We start from the raw sequence: 26992 nt of genomic DNA, 5'->3' as shown, positions 1-26992 counted from the left end.
CTGAATACATGCCATTGCCTAGTGCTTCCCGATTCCACTGCTGCCTACTCTACACATCAATTGAAGCATTCAAAATTGTTAGAAAATAATAAGATAAAACCCACAAAAGTGAATACCTAGCAGTCTTCAACTATAAAATAATTAAATAGGTTAGAACTATGTCCTAACCTTAATTTAATACGAGTGCACTCTAAACGCATAAACGTCCATTAATTTAAATATGTGTTTTGCGGAATCACCCGCTGTGGAATCACCCACATGCACATTAAATTAATCTGATGCCCGAAAAGGACAGGCGCCCCCGTCAAGTTCTCACACAAGGAATCCACCTTGTGTACGAGCCCTTGGCAAATACATATAGTTTTACGAAATCCACCGAAAAACCTCACGGAATCCATCATGGAATATATCTCTAGTTTTACAGAATCCACCATGGAATATGCCTTATGGCATCATACCCCCTGGGTGGGATAGCAATTGTCCTCAATTGCTATTAGCTCAATGTGGAGCGAGGAGTGAGGGGTAAGCACTTAGGTCCGGGCGTGCATCCATTGGGGCTCTTCATAGGATGATTTTTAAACTTAACCAAATATCTAGAATATCTACGTCCAGTTCTAGTGGTCATAAAGTCAGTGTCTAGAATAGTTTCAAGTTCAAGGATTTCAGTTTCTTCTTCTAATAAAGAAGGGTTTTCATAGACATGGTGGAGAGGTAATTGACCTCTAAAAGGTCGTAAAAATTTGATATGAAAAGTATTATGTATCTTCCAGTGTTGGGGTAGTTCTAATTTAAATGCATTGTCATTGATCTTGTGAATTATTTTGAAAGGTCCATAAAATCTAGGTACTGACTTAACAATTGGGTGTTTCTCAACACTTTGCAATATTCTCTTTTCAATGCGTAACAAAACATAATCATCAACATTGAAACTCATGCTTTTTCTTTTCTTATTAGCTTGTTTAGTGTATGATTGCTAGGCTTTCGCAATCATGTCTTTAACTTTAGCAAAAATAGTAGCATGCGTATTGGTAATATCATAAGCAATTTTAACTTTATTTGACAATGATGTAATAGGTATAGGCAATCTATGTCCATAAATGATTTCAAAATGTGTTTTTTGAGTAGCTGTGTGGGGTGTATTATTGTATGCAAATTGAAGTAGATGCAAATGTGTATCCCATGTTTATGGTTTTGAAATTATATATGCAATGTTTGCCCATTGGTTTCAGGATGAAATGTAGATGAGAAATCAATCTTAGTACCTAAATTAGCAAACAAAGTAGTCCAAAAATTATTACAAAATCTAGAATCACGATAAAAAATAATAACTTTTGGCAAACCATGGTTAGTGAAAATAGTCTTCAAAAACATTTGTGCAACTCGAGATGTAGTTAATGTTTTCTTGCATGGTAGGAAATATGTTTGTTTGCTAAATCGATTTACTATAGTTCAAATCATATCATGATTAGCTTGTGTGTTAAGGAAAACCAATTATAAAATCCATTGAAATATGTTTCCATGGACGGTCAGGAATTGGTAAAGGCATTAACAAACCATATTGCTTGCCATGGTGTCGCTTAACTCTTTGACAAATTAAACACTCAGAAACAAAGTTAAAAACATCAGATTTCATTTGTGACCAGTAAAAATCTTCAACCAATGTTCTTAAAGTGAAAATAATATCTCTATGGCCTTGATATGGAGGACAATGAATTTCCTGCAACACAAATGATCTAAATGGAACAGTGACACACAATTTTTTCTCATAAAACATAAATCCATCAGAATAAGACAAAGAATCAATTGGAATCCAGTTATTAGCAACCAATTTATTCCAATCAGCTTGAAAATTGGGGTCATGGTCATAGGTATCCTTCGATATTGAATAAGTGAATGGAAACTTTGAATGAGAGCAGCCCATTTAATATGACGGTCACAGATTTGTGACTGACTAAGAATATGTTTGATACTTTGTTGGTCAGTTTTGATCATAAATTTGGATCCCATTAGATAGTGTTTTCATTGACATAAGGCTTGAACTACAACTAACAATTCTTTATCATAGGTAGAATACTTCAATTCAGAGGGTTTAATTTTGCAAATAGGTGTGAATCTTGCATGAGGATAGCTCCTATTTTTGATCCACTAGCATCAGTGACTACTAGAAAGAATTGTTGATTAAAATCGGGTAATTCCAAAATAGGTACATGTGTTAAAGTATGTTTTAGGGAATCAAAAGACTTTTGCTAATTGTCGGACCAATTATATATAACACCTTTCTTTAACAATTTCATTAAAGGCAATGCAAGTAATGAAAATTTTCTTACAAATTTTCTATAGAAGCTGGCAAGACCTAAGAAAGAATGTAACTGACGCACATTTTTAGGGATTGGCTAATTCAAATTTGCCTCTATCTATTTAGGATCAACACAAATACCAACAAAAGAAACAATGTGATCTAAGTATTCAATTTGGGTTTGGAAAATTTCACTCTTGTCAGGATTAGCATATAATTCATTCTCTTTCAACAATTTGAAAACCAAATATAGATGTACACAGTGTTCGTTCTCATTTTTACTGAAAACCAAAATATCATCAAAGAAAACAATTACACAATTCTGATACTTCAAAAATATTCGATTCATCATACAACTGAATGTAGTTAGTGCATTAGTCAAATTGAAAGGCATAATAAGAAATTCATAATGACCAAATTGAGTTCTAAATACAATCTTGAAAATGCCAGATGTATCCAATTGTACTTGATGATATCCAAATTTAAGATCTATCTTGCTAAAAATAGTGGCTTCTTGTAGTTTATCCATGAGGTCATCTACCCTAGGAATCGAATATCTATTCTTAACAGTGATCTTGTTTAGGGCACGATAGTCAATGCACGTCCTATAGGTATTATTTTTCTTCTTAACTAATAGGACATGTGCACCAAAAGGAAAACTACTAGGCCGAATGAGTCCTCGGTTCAACAGTTCTTCAACTTATGCTTGGATTTCTTTTTGTTCAATCTGATTGTGCCTATAAGGTGCTTTACATGGTGGTTGAGAACCTGGGATTAAGTCTATTTTATGATCTTCAAGACACATGTAGGTTGTAAACTAGGGGATAAATCAACAGCAAAATAATCTTTAAATTGTGAAAGAAATTGTGCATGTCTAGGATGCATCTGATTTTCCTTAGCTTCAATTTCATTCACCCATACTAAGTATGATTTACTAACTTTTATCAGTGCACATTTAGCCTATGTGTGACTAAGCAAGGAAAATTTATCAAAGGTGTGCGATCCATGTAATGTGATTTGATTTCCGTTAGAATGAATTTTCATGGAATATATGGAATAATCTATGTCGGGATTATATTTGTGATGCCAAGGCATTTCTAAAATAACATCACTAGCTTGCAAAGGCACGACCAAGAAATTTCTGCGCTCATTATAGTCACCAATTTTAATTTCTAAATCATGAACTTCTTGTGTACCATTGTATCTAGTGCCTAAGAATGCAGCCTTTATGCGATAATGAGTTGAAACAATAGGTATATTCAATTCTTTTATCAACTTTGCAGAAATAAAATCATATGTGCTTTTATTATCATGCAAAACAATCTCTTCTTGACCATGCACAAAACATTTCATCTTTAATAATGAATGTGGATTTGGCATACCTGGTAAAGTATCTAAAGCATCGCCGATATCATCATCATCTTCATTGAAGTTTGGCATATCTTCATGGTCTTCATCTTTCGTCGCTCCCAAGTAATTGATTTGAATAGTTGGCTTCTTGGATTGATAATTCACTACTAAGTGTCCAAGTTGTTGACACTTGTAGCAAACTATAGACTTTGCTTTGGAAATATTATTGGTAATTGCTAGAAATTTGGGTATGTTGGGATTTGGCTAGAGAGAAGGCTTAGGGTCTGAATTTGTGTTTGATGGTAAAGCAAGGGGTCGAGCCCATGGTTTACAGAAAGAAGAAGGAACAAAGCGATTTTAATTGAATCTTCGAAAGTTAGAATTGAATTTCTTTGTACCAAAGTTACCATTAGTTAAAAATTATTGTGGTCGCTTTTCTTGTCCACAAATTTTATCTTCAGTATCATGCGCTAAAGAAATTGCATCCTCCAAAGTCTTTGGCTTGAACATGTTCACTTCCGCATAGAAGTGATCAAGCAAACCGGACATATACTTGCGCTTGTGGATCGCCTCTTAGGAACATCTTCAAGCATTCGAAGTTGTGGTAAGGCACTCCAGAAACGCTCAGTGTATTGCGGAATGGATTCACGATCTCTTTGTTGCAGAAGATCCCACTGTTTGATTCTTTTTTCATGGAATTGAGATGAAAGGAAATTCTACAAAAATTTCTTTTGAAAGGTCTCCCAAGTAGAGGGACAATCAACACTCTTGCAACAATAGTCCACCATAATGATACAATGTTTGCTAAATGGTTAGTGACGCATTTAAGTTTATCTTTTTTAGCATATTGTTTTTCATAAAAATAGTCATCAAACTGACTTATGAAAGCGATAATAATTTTTCATCATGTTGTCTATTAAAAATACGAAATTTGAAATTTCTTTTACTTATCTTGGCTTCTTTTTTGAGAGACTGTGCTTCAAGTGTCGCATCAATCGTACGTCGAATAACATCTTCGAGTTGCGCTCCGTCTTATCAACAGTGGATCGTTGAAGTGTAGCAAGTTGTGCTTGCAAATTTTGATGTGCTCTTCACTCTTCTTAAAGTTGCATCATGATTAGGTCCAATTTTTGCTCCATAGTTGGCTCTAGCAAATCACCTTCACCCATAAATTATTCCATCTTTTGATCGGATGTCCTGCAAAATCTGAAACAACCTCACACACTCGAAATCTCGTTAGGAGGATGAGCGTGGCTCAAATTTGGGTTTACAAGGCTTGATTTTTTTCTTTTTAATGGCTTTTATGATATTGCTTCTTTCGCGGGTACAGCAATTGATGACGGTCTTCTTCCAAGTGAGAAATTCTTCCGTATAGATTGCATGTGAAAGTCTACTTGTTGGAAATCAACTTTGCCAAAGTGCAGATAGGAGCAGAGGCTTGCTGGAGTTTTCGAAACTGGTTCGGGAATAGCTCGATGTGAACTCCCACTATGGAAGAGATTAAAGATTGAGTTTTTAGCCTTACTAAGGCTTAAACTTTAAGGTTTATATTAAAAAGCTTAAGAAATTTTGAAATTCGTTACAAGACGTCCGGACGTTGTTACCAGAATCGGTGCCGTTGAGTACATGTTGCTGCCGTCAACATTGAATTTTGAAGAGCTTAAGCTTTTTCTTAAGCTTTTTAAACTTATTAAGCTTCAAACTAATTGAAATTTTCTTCTCTGCCTCTCTGTCACAAAAGACTTAGAATATTCAGAGGTGGTCCTCCGCCTCCTGGGAGAGGTCCTTCGCGATCTAAAAGACAGCAGGGGGTTCTTCACCGCCAGGAACATGCTGGTATTGACAGTTCGTCAAGAGATTGCCTATAGAGCCCGTTCCTTCCAAGAGCTTCGTCTTTGCGCAAGATGGTAAGCTATTGGAAGACCTTGATCTCAGCTTCGCTCTGATAGCACTGGTGTGCAAATCGGATGCTGTATGCGCATGTAGTAAACTCCGGAAGGTCCCCAAGAACAAGGAACTCTACAAAAGCTTCATAAAGATAAAAATAGATTTTGTACGACAAGAGACAAGAAGACCAATTGGGTGCAATCTTCCCCCATGCCTTGTTGAGCGCTTCACAATGCATATATTTATAAAATTATTAATCTCCAAGTTGAAAAATAGCCCAATTTACAACTAGCATGCTTTTGGCTTTTGTGTTTGCTTTTGCCCAAATAAAGAGTAAAGTGTTAGGGCGCCCCACAAGTTCGGCTGTGTCCAAATACAATGTCAAATAATTGAATATTTAAACTGAGCGCCTATGCGCATATAAAATAATAAAGTTTGTCAAGCACTTTAATAAATAAGCACACCTAAATAAATATTGGCGCCACGCCTTTAGTGATAAGGTGTGCGCCCATAGAAAATAATAATTTCTTCTAGGTAATCTGAATACATGCCATTGTCCGATGCTTCCCAACGCCACGCTGCTTACTCTACACATCAATTGAAGCATTCACAATTGTTAGAAAATAATAAGATAAAACCCATAAAACTAAATACCTAGCAGTCTTCAGCTACAAAACAATTAAATAGGTCGGAACTCTATCCTAACCTTAATTTAATACGAGTGCACTCTAAACTCATAAACATCTATTAATTTAAATATGTATTTTACGAAATCACCCGATGTGGAATCACCCATGTGCACATTAAATTAATTTGATGCCCGAAAAGGACAGGTGTTCCCGTCAACTTCTTACACAATGAATCTACCCTATATATAAGCCCCGACAAATATATATAGTTTTATGAAATCCACCGAAAAACCTCAAAATCCACCGTGGAATATGCCTCTAGTTTTACAAAATCCACCGAAAAACCTCACAGAATCCACCGTGGAATATGCCTCATGGCATCAATAAGCCTTTATAAAGTTGAAAACCACCCTTATCTGTGAGTCTTTTTTTCTTTATTCTAGATTTGATAAAACCAAATTTTGTGAAAGTATTTTCTTATGATGATTGTATTGGTATATACTCAATCAAAAAGGCCATGCCCTAGCATTTAAAAGTCGTCATCAAAACGATATGGAAATAATATATGATGTCCATAAAAAGAAGCTAGTTGTAATTCATGCTTTAAAAATATCAAAATTTGATTTATAAAAATATCATCAAAGTTTAAAATCGTTTAAGACTCAAGCATTTACGAGAAAAATGTGATAAAAATTTTACTTTTTATATAATATTTTTACATTATTTACACTTTTAAAAAGTATAACATAATTATTTATATACTTTCAAGAGTACCTTGAATTGCAGCTATTAAAGTAGCTTAATATGAAGATTTTCAATTGATGAGAAAAACTAATGAGATGAAGATATTGATTTTGAGTAGTTTGTAAAATTTATAGCAAGGAGTTTTTCAACGAAATTGTTCCATCAAACTATTCTTTTCTCATGAATAATCCATTTGTATCAAACTTCCTATTCAATAGAATATGCTTAAAGAAGAGTCATGAATCTCCTTGTGCAAGATATAAAAGAATATTAATCATAAGAAGTATAATTGAATGTTTTTTAAATTAAGCAACACTACAAAGCGATATATACAACTTAATTGAGGTTTATGTGTCAAAACTCCATGTATGACAAGCCAAAGATGCTAGGATTATTGCAATCTCTCTCATTACCTAATATTCCATGAAAATCTACTATGATAAATTTTATATCAAGTATCCTAAGAAACCCTCAAGGACATAATGTGACTTAGGTCATAATCGATAGATTTAAAAACCATATTTTATTGAATATCGTAAAATATTATACTCATAGACTAAACTCATCATTCAACATATCTTTACATCCCGTGGTGTGCCTTTTAAAATCATCTTAGATAGAAATTGTAAATTCATTAGTAATTTTTAATGTGTTTTATTTGATGACTTAAAATTTACTTTAATGTTATTTTTTATCTTTTCACCTTTTAGATATATTAATAGCTTACGCTAGTGAATATATGTCACAATGAAAAACATATTTTCATTGATAGAATTTGTTTACAATAATCCCATGTACTCATCTACAAGGAAATACTCTAAACTAGATAATACATGGTGAAAGGAGAAATTTCATTGTTAAGGTTTGCTTATAACAATACAATACACACATCCACAAGAAAAGCTCCAAATGAAATAACATATGATAAAGGGACTTCTCCGTCAATCACTCGTACTAAAAATTAAATTTTTGCTACACCTCAAATTATTAAGGTTAAAAATAATTATGAATCAAGTTCAAGCTACTATAAAACTGTCCAAGAGTAGCTAAAAAAGTAAATAAAACAAATTAAAAAATCATTTGGCCTTTTAAAATGAATATATATATTTTATTAAACTTTGATAAAAGCATATTATAACAATATTTAAACCAAATTTCATCTTTTCCAAAGCTCTCTTGTGGATACTCTGGACCCTTTAAGGTCATTACAAAATAAATGAACTTGCATCTAAACTTAAGCTTCATGCTCATTGAAAAATACATGATGCTTTCCATTAAAGATTACTTAAATTCTTGCATGAAACTAAAACTAAAAAAACTCGTTATTGAAAGTCCATTGGATAATAACTCTTTGAGCCAACTAAAGAATTTATTTCACAAGGATCGAATCAAAGAAATAGCCTTGTGACACAAATATCATTGTTAAAATTTAAAGATTTACTCACTAGATTTAAAGTGGTTTAATGGAAAATTTATAAAGGATTATCCCAACCTCTTTCACCATGTAAAGAAGCTTCTTAGCTCCAAACATCTAAATAAAAGCTACAATGATACAACCACATGAGAAATATTTACATTCTAACATACATTGAATTTGTTTCTTATGTAATTAATAGACATCTAAAAATTTGCATTAGAGCTAATCATTGATGAGGGGGCACAAATAGATTATGATAGGCTTCATAGTAAATCAGAATAATGATAGTATAGACTAAATCTCTGACTTGGCTGGACACCTATAATCAGAACTCCAATATCTCAAGATCAAACTCACTCATAAGAGGTATTGTGTATAATAATAGTATACAACAATACCTCTTAGTAGGATGGATCATTATTATGAGCTTGACAGCAAGCTTATCAGAGAGACGCAAGACATAGCTCTATCACTAAATAAAAGCAAATACTTGATACTTATTGAGTATCCTGGAGTTCTCATATTATCTCAAACCAAAAAATTGAGTCATTGCTAGTCATGCAAACATTTGAAATCTCATTTGGTATACTCTCTCTCTCTCTCTCTCTCTCTCATACTGACAGTTCCATTATACTGCCACATATAATTGAGTTGACCTTTATTAAAATGATCAAATGATGTGTGAAATTAGTATGTCTTTGATTTTAGACTTCACCACAGCTCAGTCTATCCTTCACCTCCAAGAATTAACAGTTCATAGGCCCACTTTGGGGGGTATTTGTTCCCATGCATGAATAAGTGCACATGTTACACCATAACAAAGTCCTTAAAAGTGGGTTACAAGGACCTTACAAAATTCTCCTTGTAACAGACTACACAAAGATGTTCCATAACCTCTGCCAAATATAGGTTATAAGCCTAACTTACACTGTTGTTCACAATTTCATACTTTGCCTTTGCATCAGTCCATGATAACACTTGGTCACATAAACCTCTCAGAATAGGAGGTACCTCCTGAATTGGGACCCGAATTTGCTCTTTTGAGTCCCTCTCTCTCACAGTGACTGCAACATCGGAATCTACAGTGACAGCAAAAGGCACACCTATCTCATCTGTTCTGGCATATCTCTTACCAATGGATGTTCCAGTGGTATCAATTTTGCAAGAAAGCCCAGCTTTGGTAAGGCTTTTAGAAATTTCAGCTGCTGTGACTTCAAATACTTTGTTCTGCACCAATGGAAAAACTGTGCACTTGATAGGAGCAACTAAAGGAGAGAACCTGAAAACATTGCATTGTTCTTCTCCTCCCTTGCTTGGTCTGGTATAAAAACTGTGCTCATATAAACAATATATAATGCGGCCAATTCCAAATGAGGGTTCAATTACAGATGGTGTAAATGTTCTTCCAGTCATTTTTTCCATGGTCTTGGAGATGGAGACCATGTTCTTGGTGATGGTCACTTCTTTGTTCAAGGTGCACACATTGAATAGGACTTGACCGTTGGAATCCAGCTTTGCCTTCATCTCTAAAGCCTCTGCCTCGGACATCACCTACATTTATGAGCATTAAAAACACAGCACAATCAATGCTTACACTCAACTGATCACTCTTCAAACAGACCCCAAATCAGTTCAGCCAGTCCTCTGACCTCTAAGGCTTCTGAGACGTTTCTTGCGCTCCCCTTAAAAGCCATGCCAATCTCTTTCTTATTAGGCACAATCGAAAGTCTCTGCAAAACCCCCACGATTCAATTGCAAACTAGCATTGACCCAGATTGCCAAGCATTGGCCAAACAGCTTCACGGGATCAACTAAGTGGAGGTATGAGCCAGTTACCTCAACTTCTCTAGGCTCTGGAAATTTTTCGCGAGCAACTAAATCAACCTTGCTTTTGTCCTAGAGAGGCAGACATAGGTTAAGCTTGCTTACAGCTCCAAAGTTGAATGCTGATGTTGAACAGTACTCAATAAGCTTAGCTGAGATACAATAGAATCTCACCGTGTGAGCTTTCAAATCATAAGCAGACCTGTCAGCTAGCCCCACACATTCAATCCACCCATAGGAGCACTCAATCTCTGCATCCCAGCAATCTGCTGCATAATGTGCCATCTCATTTAAAAGGTGCTGCCTAAACCGGAGGCGCTTGTTGTTGATGCCAAGAGAAGTAAGAAACAAGTATGTCCTCCCAATAAAATAACCAAGTGTCTCATTGTTGATTACCCCCTGTATGGCCAAAGCTTTAGTAATTAGCCAATCTATTTCTTAAATGCTAAGCAAAAGACCCAAAACAGAAGGAGCATCCCACTTTAGCTACAGCATCTCCGAGAGCTGTCAAAACAGGATCTTTCACCCGCATCTGCTCCTCTCTAGGGAAAAGCAATAGCTGCAGGTCAGCTACATCTTTAAATTTCAGGTGTGACTTATCATCAGGGTTCACAAAATGCTCAATTTCAGCCAAAGTAAACTCCCGAACCCTCAACAACCCTTGTCTCGGAGCAATCTGCACAGGTACAAAAGTAACATTTGTTAAGGCACATTCAAGCCATGCAAAAAGTAGAAGAAAAACAAAAGCATACCACTACAAGCCCATGGAAACAGGAAAGGGGCCTCAGAATACCCAACCTCATTTCTAAATGCTTGACCTATCTGAGCTGCAGCAAATGGCAATTTTCCACCATTGAAGTAGTACAAATCCTTGAAATTCACAAATATACCCTGTGCAGTTTCAGGCCGCAAGTACCTGAAACACAAATACAGGATATGTTCACGTTTGATGATAACAGTGGTAGCAATGACTGCAATTCCAATATCCCAACACATGCATTATGTGCTGAGAAGTGATTTATTTACCCCTGGAGAAGCCCAGTTGGACCGATGGATGTAGAAAACATCAGATTAAAAGGGTATGGATCAGACAGCTGGTTCTTCGTGTCAGGTGAGGTAATACCATAGTGCTTTAACTTGGCCCCAAGTTCTTCTGCACTAAGCTCATCCAGGACAGCAAGGACATGTTTCAATTCTTCTCTTCGTTCTGAGGTCATCAGTAAGTCTTTCTCCAGATTTTCCTTGCAGTATTCTTTCAGCAAATGGTCAGCACGATAGCACTGACCAGTCTTCTCGTCCTTTACCATAAGGTCTGTGAACTTGTCAACATGACCAGAAGCTTTCAAAACTGCATGAGGAGTTACACATGGGCAATCCACCTCCAGCATGCCTTCTTCCAAAACAAAGTGCTACAGCATACAGAACAAAGGTGTTGCGTGAGACCAAGCCAAGCTCTGTTGAAACCATTTAAAGTACATCCTTATAATGCCCAAACACATTGGAAATCGATATAATGAAGCACATCATAAGACAACTTCAATGAAGTAAAGCATTCAAGGCCAACACGCACAAATGGTGGTTCAATGTATGAATGCATTTTGCAAGATGGCTGTAAACAAGAGGACTTTCTACTGCTAATGATTGACTACAAAATCAAGATTGAAAGAAGCACCTGTCGCCAAAATGATAAGACATTAGCCTTGACAGCACAACCAGGGGGTCCATAATCATACAATCCTGTGACACCGCCATAGATCTGAAAGGAAGGGATTATGAAGAGCCTTCTCTCCAGCGTATTATTGACTTCCTTGCGAAAAGCCTCTGTGTTTCCATCAGCACCAACACCAGTGCAAGACGTATATTCCCTCGAGGCAGACTGCATCTGCAATTTAAGGTCCTGAAGAACAGAAATGGCATGGTCAATGTCAGCCTGGCTGGCTTTGGAGGCCTTCAGGGAACGTACGACACCGCCCTGCCGATCTATGGCGTCCTGCTGGGCCACCAGAGCAAGGCGCATGGTTTCAAGCTCGGCCGGGTTAGGTGTGGCCAAAACCATGGTGGTGAGGCCTCTTTTACCTCTCCTCCTCCTCTTTTTCTTCTTAGTCCTGTTGAGCTCTTTCTTGTACAGAATCAGAACTCTGGAGCTTTTCTTGCAGGTTTTATCTCAGATATCCAATAGTCCCAACACTTAGTCCTGCTGAGCTTCTTAAGTGTGCAGAATCAGTACTATGAAGCTTTTCTTGCAGGTTTTGACTCAGACGCAATATCCAAGAGTTTTATCTTACCTATCTTGTAGGGTTTAGGACCTGCTTATCCAACATTACAGTGGTGAGCCTTCTCTTCTCCTGCTGCTTCCTCGTCTTCTTCGTCTTCTTCTAGTGCCCGTGGGCTTCTTCAACTCTAGATCTCCTCTGCAGACCTTGCCCGAGATGTGAGGCCAATCCACGAGAGCTCCTGTGACCTTGGCTGTACCTCCCTCGGTCTTTTTTGCAGGTTCTGCCTGGCCTATCCCAAAAGTTTTACAACCTTACGCACCTTGTAGGGTTTAGGACTTGGCTTTATCTATCCATCTATCCAGTGGTTTTCTTTATATTTCTCTCACTTCAAAATCTATATCAACACTATTCTATACTCTCTTAGCGTTGAAAGATCTTCTATACATGGCAATTCCCAAACCTCCTAATTCTTCAAACTTAAAAATAATAATATAATAATTAAAATTAAAAATTCTCTCTCTCTCTCTCTCTCTCTCTCTCTCTCTCTCTCTCTCTCTCTCTCTCTCTCTATGCTATGCTTTCCATCCAACAATGCCAAGCTCAAGCTATTCATTCACACACACACACTCTCTTTCTCTCTCTCTCCTATATGCAATGCTTATCCAACAATGCCAAGCTCAAGCTATTCATTCACACACACACACACACACACACTCTCTCTCTCTCACTCTCTCTCTCTCTCTCTCTCTCTCTCTCTCTCTCTCGCGCACATGCATGGGCCCTACATTTATTTCCCTCTCAAACCATCTCTCCCTCAACATAAAGGATGATGACTTCCAATTCTATTAAATCTTGAGATATGCAGAGAGACATGCACAATTGGGAGCTTGAGATGAAGAACAACAACATTAAGAAAGACGTACCATACCATTCATCAAAGATTAGTTGCATCTAAGTGTGGTGATGGAGTTTATGGTGAACAAATGATGACATTTTCTACTTTTCCATGATATTAAATGTAATTTTTCTATAGTTAACTATGGCTATGTGATCTCTTGTGGAGAACTCAAGTTTGTAGGTGTGGCTCTGTAAGCACACATATGCAATGGAAAAGCTTTCTGACCTTGCATGCCACATGTGCTTTTCTCTCTCTCTGGCAAACCATGCAATGCTCAACAAGTGCTCTTGCTCCATGCAACTTGCCATGGCTAAGCTTGATGAGTTTGCTTTTGTAAAATACCTTCCTTACTCACAACTAGAAGATGTCCAAATATAATTTTGGTCTTTCATCCACGAACCTTACAAACTAGTAAGAGCACCAGCCACACAATCCAAGACAAAGTAAAGGTTACGAAGGGATGTTTCACTACAAATAATGTTGCAAAAGTTGCAGAGGAGATGTGGGAAGTTGGATGTTGAATGTCCCTCAATAGGCATGATCATGAGAAGGAAATGGCAATTGTGTTGCTACCAACATTGTGTGTTGATCTCAGTTAACCAGATCAAGTAATGGATGGTTTTTCAAAGCTCATTGAATCGGCTCATGATTTGGCATTTGGCATTCTTGATGCAATGGACATTGTACTACTCTTGGTGGCAACTTGAGTGGTTGTCAATTATATTCTTCCACTTGTGTTTCTGAAGGAGATGTCATTAACCTTACCTCACATTTGTTATTTAGCCATATGATGGCAATGCTAGCCATGTTGACTTTATGGTATCTCTAGCCTTGAATGGATTTGTCACCAAAAGATATTAATGAAGGTGAAGCAATGGGGAGTACCAATGGATATACTTAGAAGCTCTTAAACATAAGAGTTGCATCAAGAGATTTTGGGACTTGGACCAAATGCCTTGACAAAGCTTGCACCAACACACTCTCTCTCCACCCACCATTAATTGTCTCTCATGATGAGCTAGATGATAGCAATCCTAGCAATACCAATTCTAAGATATCAATCGAGGTACTAATGTAGGCAAACCTATGGAAAATAGTGTTAATACAAGTAGAAGGTATTAATACGTGATTGACATCCACATACGAGCAATACCATGGCGCATAGCTTTTCTTGACTTGCCATGGCATTGTAGGTAATCTAAATAGTATTTTGTCCAATGGTGAGCTCATGAAGGTGAAGCAAAGGTAATCAATTTTTGCTGATGTGCATAAGGAGAAAAAAGTGCACAGAGAGAGAGACAGAGGGTCATGCGTCAATAGAATCCCACATGGCAACATGGAGAATCTTTGTCTTCATATGGTTAGCTAGGTAAATCCATGCCCTCTAAATTTAATTTCTCAATGCTTTCAAATGAGCCCATTATTGACTCATGCTCCAATCCTATAGACTATAGAAGAATTAATGGCATCATGAATTAGTCAAATGAAGAAACATCATGTCTAGACACTAATCCCATGGATTTTTTGGATGCATTAGAGCTCTAATTAGGTTGTGTTGTAGAAAGTTCAAGAGCAATTTGACCAAACTTCTTGTTGCTAAAGAGGAGTTTACAAAAAGCAAGTGCTCATCAATATGAGAGAGGTCAATGCATATAAAAAAGGATGCATGTTGGTTCTTAGTCGAGTATTCTTGTACTATTGTCCAAATGCCAATGAATGAAAGGAAAAATCATGGAGTAAGCTAAAGATTCCAACCCAACATATTCAATCAAGTCAGGCTAGGTATCTATGGCAATGAATACCTAGGTGGTAAACAAATCAAGGATTCCTAATGTAGGCAAGACCCTAATCTTCTATAGGCTTTCTTTTAGGGCAACTAGCACTCACACACTATAAGAGGGGCTAGGAGATACTTGTGAGACAGGAGGAAGATAGAGCCCCTAGTTTAGTTCAAACCCTTCATGCTTTGACCATAGGCCTAACTCAATCTCCATCTCCTTATTGCATTGGTTTGCTATGAGAAGCAACCTTGACTCCATCTCTTGTGGTGAGATCCTAAGCTTCTCTTTTCCTACTTTCTTCTTGCATCCCTTACTCCTTCACCATGAAGCTACTCTCTTTTTGAGCAAGGTAAGGTTTAATTAAAGCACTCCCTCCTTGTGATTCTCTATGTTGGGGTAAAGGCCAATGGCAATGGCTACAAGTGAGCACCCCTTGTATATGTACATATTGTATAGTTATATATAAGTAGAAATAACAAATAATAAGGCTTGCATTCATTTTGTACCCACATAACTCTCTTGTGTTCTCTCTCTCAGTTGTCTTGCACTTTGCACATTCTACCTCACATTTCAACAACATTGCTTGTCTCTATTTCCATTTATTTTCTAGACATATTCCCAATCGACAATGCCACAAAGATACATTTGGCTACTCAAATGATCTTTGATAGAAGGCACACATGGTTCATTGAAAGGGCTCTTGCACAATTAGAGAGAGTAGATTTTGAGCTTTCTGGCTCTCTCTCTCTTCTTCGTTGACCTTCTCCTCATCATCATCATCACAATCTCCACCTTTTTCGTGCTTATCACACATGTTCTCTTTTGCTACTAATTATTACAATTGACTAGCCTTAGCTTGTCTCACAAGTAGTTGCCTTGCTAGACCAAATTATCTTAAACAAGCAAGTATTTAGTTGTTAGTGTTACTATTGCAATTTTTTCTTGGGCCCTAGCTTTTAGTCATCTTTCCCCAAGCTGCCCTCTCTTGTGTTTCCATATATAGTACGTGTCTAGGTTAAGCATGTTGATTTTTACTACATCAATCAAGTTCTTTACTACAATTTTTTTGTGGCATTTAATCCTATTTCACGAAGTTAGCCTCTTTTCATGCTTTTAGGTGTAACATATATTTGAGTTAGCCATGGTAATTTTCTACATCAAGTAGGTTCATTATTATTGAGATGTCAAGCTCAACACGAGCTAACACTCACATGCTCGAATGACCATTTCCACATTCATATCAGTTAGTCCATCTACTCAAGTTATGGGATATCTATCTAATCAAATTTCTAGTTGGCATGTTCACACTATGGATTGCTTGTATATTACATATGTTGTACTCTCTCTTTATTCTTGGTAGATTGTCATAGTTGGGGTGGGGGGGGGGGGGGGGATTATAGTTTTCAACTTTCTATCTTGTGTGCATTATTTGTGTTTCGTGTGCCTCACAAGATCTCAAGCTCACTCTCTCTCCCCCTATCTTTTCATAGTATCAAAGCAGTGTACCCAAGCAAGGAGCTGTGAGAGCCACAAGCACAAGAGTCTACAAGGAAGCCTTGCTATGGAGCACACATGTGGAGATATCTCTCACATGATCACTAAGATGATCCATCTTCACGAGCTTGAAGTGCTTAAGGGAGTGTAATAGACCTATGGTCTGAGTTTGTGTAGTCGAATTCACATTTTTAAATGTATTTTCCTTCATTCGAGAGTTACGGGTTGTTCATGTGCCAATCTTGTAAGATTCAAGAAGTCTACAAACCTTGTCATTTCACATGTGTTGGATGCAGTAGATAGTATTTTTAGTCTATCAGAGTTTACAAGTATTAATCAAGGTATGCTTATGTACAAAGATAAGTACATGTGACAATTTACTTGAATTATCAAGTTCCTCATAATACCAAAATTTTTGGCCTTATTGCATAATGTTTAAGGGATTTAACATTAGTGAAAAGCTTGACAAGCATAACTTTCATACTTGGAAGTTTAGATTGACCAATTTCCTTATGGATAAAAGTGATTAGGAATACATTGAAGGAGATAATATTGAGACTCTACAATTATCGAAAGAAAGTGGCGCACTTGAGCAAGCCAATGCATTTGAGGAATGGAACTAGGATGCTTGAAAAGTTATATATTAGCACATGATGATGTATGTTATGTGGATTCAAGTGTCTCCAACCATATGACATCTTGTGGAGAATGGTTTAGAGAAATGAAAAATCTTGAAATGCTTTGTTTTGTGGAAATAGGTGAGAATACACCACATCCTATTGCTCATGTTGGGAGTGTCCCATTATCTATGTAGGATGGAAAAATTAAGTGTTTGGTTGATGTGATGCATGTGACTAGCACTACAAAGATTTTGGTTTCAGTTGGGCAAATGCTTGAGTAGGGATTGTAAGTAAATTTCAATCAAGATGGCTACTTTGTAGAAGATTTCAAGAATGGATGTAAATTGATTGCAAAATGCATGTGAGAATAATGTTTATTTTGGATGTAAATGTACTCGAGCTAAAGTTTGCTATGTTTGCATGAGATGCAAGAGTTGTGGCTAATATTTACATTTTTCACAAATGTATTGGCCATGTAAATGTGCATCAATTAAAGAATATACAGCTATGTGAATTTTTGATAGGGCTGCCTAAGTTCAAAGTGGTTGATATGCAAAAAGTTTGTGAAGCGTGCCAATGTGGAAAACAAACAAAGCATGCATTTCCTCACAATAAACATGTAAGCATGCATTTACTTGATGTTGTACATTAAGATATGTGGGATCCTACTAATACTGCATCAATGGAAGGATGCATGCATTTACTTGATGTTGTACATTCATATGTATGGGGTCCTACTAATACTGCATCAATGGAGGATGTAAGTATCATATAATCTTTATTAATAATCATACAATGAAGATATGGGTGTATTTCATGAAGGAGAAAAATAAAGTGTTCTCTCACTTTCAAGATTTTTAGAATTAGATTGAGAAACAAACAGATGTACAGTTAAGGTCAAATGGAGGGGGAGAGTACCTCTTCAATGAATTTAATAATTTATTGAAATAACAAGGAATTTAGATGTATTTTATATGCATGTATACTTTGCATCAAAATGGTGTTGTTGAAAGAAAGAATAAGCACATTACAAAAGTTGCATAAGCTTTGATGGGTTAAGAAGACCATGCCTCATTATTATCGGGCTAAAGGTGTCTCTACAATTGTGTGTATTATAAAGAGGACTCTCACTATTGTAGTGCATGTTATATCACTAGAGGAGAAGCTTATAGGCAAGAAACCAGATCTATCATATATTAAAGTGTTTGGATGCATTGCATATGTACATGTTCATGATCAACTAAGAAAAAAGTTGGATCCAAAAGCTAAAAAGCATGTATTTGTTGGTTATTCCCTTGAGCAAAATAGCTACATGTATTATAACCTAGTTATACATAAGATACATATGAGCAAAGATGTGGTATTTGATGTGATGAGTAGTAGTACACTGTTAAACAATAAATTGTTATGGATGATGTAAAAGAAAGGTGGTTATATAAAATGTCAGTCCACACATCTCATGAAAGGGAAAAGAAAAAAGTGGTTGAGCCACTTGGTGTGCCTAAAGTTTTTATATCCTATTCATGTGTAAATGGTGAGTCTGATGGCCCATATCATAATATGGATGAGAAGTTTGGAATTCTAATTGTCCATAGACCTAATGTGAGGAAAGCCAAGGTTGATGTAAAGGAATTAAGAGTGCACCATAAGTACACAGGTCAACTAGAGTAAGGTATCATGTGTAGAGGTTGGCATATGATAGTTATGTTACTCATCATTATGTGTATATGACAAATGTTATAAGATTAGTTGAGCTCACTTGTTGGTCATGTGCATTTGGAGAAAGCCATGGATGAAGAAATAGATATATTGGATGTAAATTAGGCTTGGAATTTGAATCCATTGCTTGAGGAAAAAAGCTATAGATTGTAAGGGGGTTTACAAAGTAAAACATAATACTGATGTTAAGGGATCACAAAGTGCTCCGCAAGTGCTTAGGCCAACTAGAGTAAGGTATTATGTGCAAAGGTTGACATATGATGGTTATGTTGCTCATCATTATGTATATATGGTGAATGTTATAAAATGAGTTGAACTCACTTCTTGGTCATATGCATTGGGAGAAAGCCATGGATGAAGAATGGATTATTGGATGTAAATCAAGTTGGAGTTTGATGCCATTGCTTGAGGAAAAGAAAGCTATAGATTGCAAGTGGGTTTACAAAGTAAGACATAATGCTAATGGAAGTGTGATGAGGTATAAAGCTATGATATCTTGACTTTAATTTTAAAAATTTTCCAACTTCTCGCAAAATGGACTTTAAGGACTCTAAAATCATTAAATAGAGAAGATCTCGAGCAAAAAGACCCGAGGATCATAACTCGACATTTTCAGGATTGACAGGGACTGTAGCCACCCATCACGGAAGTTACCACATGAATGAGAGACATGAGCCATATTAGTCATTAGTGTCAATGTGTATAATATGGATGGTCCAAAAATATTAGATTTTTGGACAAGACTAGCATATTTTAGATATTATTTATTGTAAATATCCTAAAAAGATATGAAAATTTCTAGAACAGTATGTCATATAAAAGAAAGAAAACGGTTTTTTTAAATCCAATTTTAGAGATTTAATGCAAAAAAAGGGTTGTAGAAAACCCACACGTCGCGATCGCAATTTCCAAGTAGCAAACAACACTTCGAATAGGGAGAAGAAGAAGGAGTGATCTAGAAGATTTCTAACCAAGTATCTTGCAGTTTTATCCCCCTTTCGGAGCCAACAGAACCATCAAATTTGTGATCTGGGCATCAGATTGCTGATTTTGCCAAGATCCCCTCCATAAAGAACTCTTCTTCTTAGCCACAAACCTTCCTCTCTAATTTAGCTATAAATAAGAGGCACGGGGAGCCATTGAGAGTAATCCAAGAAAGAGGGGAGAGGCCCTTCTCAGGAGTATAGAACAAGAGAGAGTGAGGCAAGAGAAGTGCGAGCACATAAATTTCTCATCAGAAGACAAGGAGAATACTCCGCGAGCTCTCAAATTCAATTCATACATCCCTTCTATCCTATTCCTTCCTATGGAATCAAGACTCTTCTTGATTTCTTGAAATCTTTGGTGATCACTTCTCCCCCTCTACGTGAATCAAAATTCCATCAATCTAATTACCCCCAAGCTCCTTTGGCAAATTTTCATTTTTTGCGGTCTCGCGATAAAGACCATGGCCTTGAAGAAGAAAGCTATGAAGGTCATGGAGGCAAGAGCTACCAATAACGCTACGGACATAATTACTACGAATGGAATGGCAAGTACGGGGATTACAAATGAAGCTCAAAATACCATCAACCAAGAATCCGTCACTGATCTTTAGGTACTAATTTTCTTAAATAAAAGCAACTAGCATACCTTTATCCAAGAAGACTATTGGAAGGTATTGCCACTTATGATGATTTGTCTCGAAGTTATATTGCCACTTAGACTGATTTGTCTTGAAGTTATTTTGCCACTTATGTTGATTTGTCTCGAAGTTATATTGCCACTTATGCTGATTTGTCTCAAAGTTATATTGCCACTTATGTTGATTTGTCTCGAAGTTATATTGCCACTTATGCTGATTTGTCTTGAAGTTATTTTTTCACTTATGTTGATTTTTCTCGAAGTTATATTACCACTTATGCTATTGCCACTGATGCTGATTTGTCTCGAAGTTATATTGCCACTTATGTTGATTTATCTCGAAGTTATATTGCCACTTACACTGATTTGTCTCGAAGTTATTTTGCCACTTATGCTAAATTGCCTCAATGTTATTAATTTTTGAAATAAAAGATTTGTCTTGGACATAAACTTGTTAAGATTTTATGTATATTGCATTTGAAATAAGATGTTTGTGATTGTAAAATAGGTATTGATCTTTCCTTTAATCATCATGCTAAAAGATGGATGACTGAGTACAGATTGCCGACGACTGAGGTAGTATTCTGGTGAACATAGAACACTGACAAAGACAATGTTCTTGATGGTGCTAAACCTCCCCAAGGCCAGCGTGAATAAAGCCTACTCCAAGAGTTTTTTTTTTTTTTTTTTTTGGTTGTTTCACGTTAATGAGTTTAGACCAATCATGACCCAAAAGGTCTTGTCATAGCGAACTCTAGTCAGTAGGAGGAGGTGAGGATACCAAGGGGCTCTGGTCATAAACTCCTTAGGCTCTTATGAACTGCCAACTACCCCTTGATTTCTAGACTACTCTGTTCTGGAAGTTCCAGTAGTAGTTGGGGAACAGAACTTGTAGAGAATAATATTTCGAACATAAAAAAATTGTAAAAGTGATTTTTCTGAAAGGAACTATTAAGAAGGAATTGCTTTACTTTGTTTTTGTGTCGTAAATTAAAGGCGTGCAACAAATTTGTATCAGGAGATAATTCAAGGAATTTGATTTTATATGTTAAACCTAAAGTGGTGGGTAATTAAATAACTAAAACTACTCTCTCGAGGGAAGCGGGAGGATGGATCCTCGATGGATCCAAACCTATGATTGGGTGGTCTCAATAAGCTAAGAGCTTTCCTAAGAATGAATAAAAATCTCACTTGATGGACCATTAGAAACCAAAAATACTGACTCACATCACTTTAGAATCGGCTAGTATTAATTAGCTGCTAGTAATAGATTAGACCAGAAAAACTCAAATCGATCCTCATGGGAGCGGCTGGAACTTCCACTGCGGGGTAGACTCAAGCAAGCCTAGTTAGCAAACTTCGAGGGTTTTATCAAAATCCCAAACAACGCTTCGTGGGACATCTCTTGATGGGCTACTAAGAACGTACTGCCAAGGAATAGCTTAGGCGGTACGTTACAAAAGCAAGAGTAATGTGGTCAAAGGCTATGCATAGACTTATGGGATTGATTATGAGGAGACATTTGTTGTTGTGGTAAATATGGCAATTGTCAAAGCTACCATTGCAGTGGCTATAGAAAAAGGTTCAGACTTGTATCAAATAGATGCAAAGAATGCATTCTTGCATAGTGATTTACAAGAAGAAGTATATATGGAGTAGCCATAGGGTTATGAGAGCATGGTTCACCCCAATTATGTGTCTAGGCTAGACAAAGCCTTGTATGGCTAAAATAAGCATAGAGAGTGTGGCATGATAAGATAGCATAATATGTTGTCTCTATTGGTTTTCATGTTGGAAATGCAAATCACTCACTTTATAGGCATCAGATTGATAGGTGCATTGTTGTGATTACCTTATATGTGGATGATTTAATTGTTAGGGATGATAATGTGTAAGAGGTGGAGCATGTGAAGAGTTTTCTCAAGTAGAAACTTGATATGAAAGATTTGGAAGAGCTAAAGTACTTCCTTGGCATTGAGGTGATCAGGACATCTAATTGGATATGGCTTTCACAAAGGCAATACATCTAAAATATGTTGACGAAGTATGGTATAGATGACTATAAGCCAATCTCAATGCCCATTAGATCAAAATGTGAAGCTAACTGCTAATATGGGTGAGAAATTGGAGGATCCCATAATGTATAAGAAGATGGTGGAAAGTATGTGTAGCTTTGAGAGCTTGAGGGGTAAAGAGGCTAGAATGCTACATACCCCCCTATGACTTTTGAATATGCTAGAAAAATTGGTTGCTTCACTCTCTATTATTGGCCACAACTTAACCTTAACTCAAGGTTGTAATCCACAAGTAGCACCCATCCACAACCATTCAAAAAGTGTTGTTTTAGTATTCTCTTATTATTATGATATAGTCTTATAATCGATTGAAATAGATGGATTACTCTATGTATATCCTAGGTAGTGAGCATGTATCCATGGCATTCTTGGTACCATGACCCATGTGATTCGGCATGTGTAATATTTTCGCACGAAATATTAAAGAATTTTGACCACTACACGCCCCGCACAGAAGCAGTGCTAAGTCATCCCCCGCAACGGAATAATGTTAGTGGCTAAGTCCTTACCTTGCGTGCTTCAATAAACACCTCACCGCATCGAGCATAGGAGGCCGAGGCTAAAAACCTGTAGGCCGCACGGGAACACCCTTCTCGGGGAAAAGGTAAATGGATAATGGTCAAATTTTGTGCAAATTTTTTTATTATTAACCCCCTCCCCCCAGCCGATGCATGGCGGGAAGAGGGAGTATGGAGGAAACCTTGTGTTATGTGGAGAGCACGGGGGAGGGAGGAAGCGTGCAAGCCACCCACGTGGGAGGCTATCTCCCTCCCCCACCCCCCCCCCCCCCCCCCCCCCCCCCGCCCCCCCTCTTAGTCCTATAAAACCACCCCCTCCCCAAGCTTGAGGGAGGGGAGAGAGGAAAGAAAGGGAGGATTGTGAGCAGCCGTGCTGCCGCCATCGCCACTGTGAAGTCCGCCAGGCTGCCGCCTGCCGCCTACCCCACCCCCATCGCCATCATCATCATTATCTTTATCCTTATCCTCATCATCATCTTACTTTCTCCCTCCACGTCACGTTGCTGTCACAGAAGACATGAAGCTTCTTTAGAAGCTTCTAAAACAAGGCCTCCATAAGCCTTGTTCATCTATACCATCTCGGGTTTCTTTAAGAACCGTGATTATAAGACCATGTCCTGTGCGAAGGAGAAGACATCGGGCAGAAAGGGACTCGTAACGCGTAAAGGGCCAAAGAGGAGTTGCTGAACCAGAATACGACTCGTCAATGGCTCCCAAGAAAATGGCGAGAGGCACTCACGCGGGAGTTTCTACCCCGAGCACACGTGTGGACAATACCTTGAACCCCAATGCCCAGGTTCTTAGAAGATTAATTCTGCATAAAAGGAATGCATTATGCACGTTTAATTTTCATGGGGAAGTTATGAATGCAGTTATTTATTCGTCTTACAAGATTTAGTTGCATGTTGCACATTGCTTGCACGTCCAAGTCGCAATCCTGAAAGCATATTGCTTAAGTAAAAGGTGGATTTGCCTAGATACATCCTTGATTGCCTCGCGAAAGAGAACAACGCATAATGCATTTAGGCAATAACTTCCTTGTTGTGATTCACATGAGATAATCGTTAACATCCGTTAGATGTTGTCCAAAGAATTGCATTGCATGGAAAAGAAACCATGAACTTACCTGTTGCATGCGAGGATGCTTGCATTTTAAGTCGGGTTAAATGCTGTAGGATGGATTAAGTCAATAAATAGTCCTATGACATTCACTCATGCATGAACTTCTTTATCAAAGTTGTTTTAGAAAAAGATGCATTTCATATTAAATCATGAATTCAATGCATTGGACAAAGGGTTTATAGGTATAGTTCTTGCTGAAACTCAACGTAGGTTTCTAATACGAGTTAGTTATTAAAGTTTGGTTCCGTTGCATCATTATAATTTTAGCGCAAGGGAAAAGAAATGATCATTGAAATCTTTTAGCTGCATAGAAGGAAAAGTCTATGAATCACATATTTGCATGGAATGTTATGTTTTGCAATTATTTACATCTCTTAGGAAAAGGATTGGCATCTCTAAGAAGAGATCACCTCTTGTCGCAAGATCATTAGATTGATTAGATAATTCACTTGCAAAGGTGTAACTCAAGCGATGATCACCTCAATGCACTAAGTAGAGTTAAGCCACGTTAAAATTCTACCTAGTATCGCACTCGGCAAACCGACTTAACATTTTCAATCCTAAAGACCCTACCCACATTCGTGGAATGTTAGGGTTAGCTGAACGCCTATGCAAGAACGATCTAGGGTTTTTACCCTACGAATCAATGGTTGAATACTAGACCTCCATTTGAAATTAGAAACCCTAGGGCCAAACGTTGTCGGCCTAGTAAGGTTAGGGTTGGGTTGGGTCAAGAGGATTCCCAAACCCTACATCTTGACCAAGGAATACCATGCGATGGGAGAAACGATCCCACAAGTTAAATGCGACTCCTATGCAACAAGTTGCAACGTTGCATGGCTTTGTGTTTAAATCACAAGATAGATTTGCCACTCCTTGGAATAAGGTTGGCAAGTTCTAGTGTGAGTCTAATTTGCAAGAGGATGAGTAGACATCCTGCTACATCACCCTTCCTTAGGCTGATTTGCCAAGTTAGGGAAGTTATGTATTGCCTAGCAAGAAATTGACCAATTAAGTTCGGGCGACGAGGTTGCCCAGGATTTACTATCTTAATGTAATGAACCTATGGTGTTGGTTAATTTGGGTTAATAGGGTGTAAACCCTAACCCAAGGATAAAAGGGTAAACAAACAACAAAAGCCTTGAGGGATCTTGCCAAGTCGCAATTGATCCCGGATCGAATGCTGGAGGCATTCAGAGAGAAGGATTTACACCTTAGCAGTTGGCCAAACAAATGACCACTGGATTGATTGTGTTTGTACAGTTAGGAGCACTGTTTGTACTTCTTTGCTCAATGAACTAAAGATGGAAAATAATTAACGCTTTAGGTTGAAGGCCTGGAGGGAGAGGCATCATCAATTACCCCCGACTGTCTGCCTGACCCTATCCAAGGGGGTTGTTAGCCGCACCGGGTATGTGGACCGAACCCACCGCGAGAGGTCTCTTCGTGGGTGCTACTTGGAGCAAGAGGACGCTTGGGTGCCAGGGGGGCTCTGGCCGTAAATCCCTTGCCTCCGGGTCCTGCACAAGAGGCCGATGTGACTCGAGATTGGATCTCGAGGCCCGTATACTAGTCTACGGGCGAAAACTTGGATTAGTAATCCCTGAGGATTGCTAGATTGCCTTCGGGCAAATTATGGATTGCCTTCGGGGGGATTATGGAATAGCCTTTGGGCCGGATTATATGATGTATTACAAAAATCGATAAATAAGATCAATTGTTGAAAAGGAACTTGTTTGACATTGTTTTTCTATGTCAGTGCTTAAGTTACATGAAGGAACCAGTGATTAATTGACTAATTAAGGAAGCTGTTATTGCTTGTCAAACTAAATGTGGTAGGTAATTAGACAACTAAAGCAACCCCGAGGAAAGCGCGGTGGATGTGGCCATGGGTCCGTCCTACGAAAGGGTGGTCCCAGTTGGCCGGGAACTTTTCTCGAAGGAAATTGACAGCAAGGAACGAAGACCTAGAATCTAGGATACTAGAGTCCCGATTTATGTTGTTTTAGGGGAATGGAATGGGACTATGCCTTACGGGCAGAGAGGTCGAGCTTTGCATCCCTCTCGTTTCCCATTCTCCTTGAACCAAGTGCAGCATGAATCCGCTTTGACCCTGACATTTCTACGTAAAGTAATTCACCTAGGGTTCGACGCTAGCTACCGTTCAAAGAAGCTAACCACTAGGGAAACCTTGATTCAGGTCGGTCCTAAGTGGGAACGACCGGAATGCTTTCGCTTCATGGTAGACTCAAGAAGACCTAGATCGCAAACCCCGTGACATTCCATGGGAGTGCGGTGTCAAGATTGTGGGAGAGAAGGAAGGAGCCTCACTTGTAGCTTTCTTGCTTGCACAATGGGGGAATACACACAAGGGTGGAGGCTGAAAACAGTTTTCCTCTTCTTAGTTGTGTAAGCCAAAAAGGACTCAAGTACAAAGAAATAGAAGAACCCTATATATGGGTCTCAAACCAAACTCAACTAACTAAGGTGGCATACTAACTGAGCCACGAACTAGAGTAGATAAGGATAGCTATCATGTAGCTATTATTCATGGGCGGTGTACCAACCGCGTCTGCAACTGACAAGTCGGTGACATAAATACACAACGGTCACCCTGGCGTATCACGAGTGGAGCTCGATATCTCAACACTCCCCCTCGAGCTCAATCCCAATTCCTGCACACCAAGCAGGTCTGTGAACTTGCGCAGCTTCTCTGCGCTCAATGCCTTCGTGAATATGTCAGCTACCTGATCCTCTGTGTTGACATAAACTAGATCAA

The 26992-nt window shown here is 37.9% G+C and overlaps 1 protein-coding gene across 3 annotated transcripts; it reads right to left on the bottom strand.

The window, feature by feature from the left end:
• Window positions 1-8966: 8966 nt before the first annotated feature.
• LOC148017345 (glycine--tRNA ligase, mitochondrial 1-like) lies at window positions 8967-12695 on the bottom strand. 3 transcript variants are annotated; one of them, XM_087662480.1, is made up of 9 exons: window positions 12433-12695; window positions 11820-12344; window positions 11174-11556; window positions 10946-11063; window positions 10629-10823; window positions 10322-10546; window positions 10160-10219; window positions 9973-10053; window positions 8967-9874 (listed from the first exon to the last, which is right to left on the bottom strand). In XM_087662480.1, the coding sequence occupies exons 2-9, from the start codon at window positions 12201-12203 to the stop codon at window positions 9242-9244; spliced, it is 2079 nt and encodes a 692-aa protein (XP_087518606.1). In that variant the 5' UTR covers window positions 12204-12344; window positions 12433-12695; the 3' UTR covers window positions 8967-9241. The 3 variants fall into 3 exon arrangements, with proteins under 3 accessions (XP_087518606.1, XP_087518607.1, XP_087518605.1); XM_087662481.1 differs by having other exon boundaries at window positions 11820-12341; XM_087662479.1 differs by having other exon boundaries at window positions 11820-12695.
• Between the last annotated feature and the right edge of the window lie 14297 nt (window positions 12696-26992).

This window comes from Lygodium microphyllum, chromosome 22 (genome assembly GCF_053477565.2).
Source record: "Lygodium microphyllum isolate KBCC chromosome 22, Lygodium_microphyllum_v1.1.10, whole genome shotgun sequence".
In the NCBI taxonomy this organism is placed as follows: domain Eukaryota; kingdom Viridiplantae; phylum Streptophyta; class Polypodiopsida; order Schizaeales; family Lygodiaceae; genus Lygodium; species Lygodium microphyllum.
The sequence above is the reverse complement of the archived record's forward strand: the minus strand, read 5'-3'. Positions and strand labels throughout refer to the sequence as shown.

Excerpts from the sequence above, each read along its gene's own strand:
- LOC148017345 (XM_087662479.1), bottom strand. The coding sequence starts at position 12,203 with ATGGTTTTGGCCACACCTAACCCGGCCGAGCTTGAAACCATGCGCCTT. Across the intron at positions 10,824-10,945 it reads GTCAAGCATTTAGAAATGAG|ATTGCTCCGAGACAAGGGTT; the intron begins GTTGGGTATTCT and ends GTACCTGTGCAG. Across the intron at positions 10,054-10,159 it reads CAGAGCCTAGAGAAGTTGAG|AGACTTTCGATTGTGCCTAA; the intron begins GTAACTGGCTCA and ends GGGGTTTTGCAG.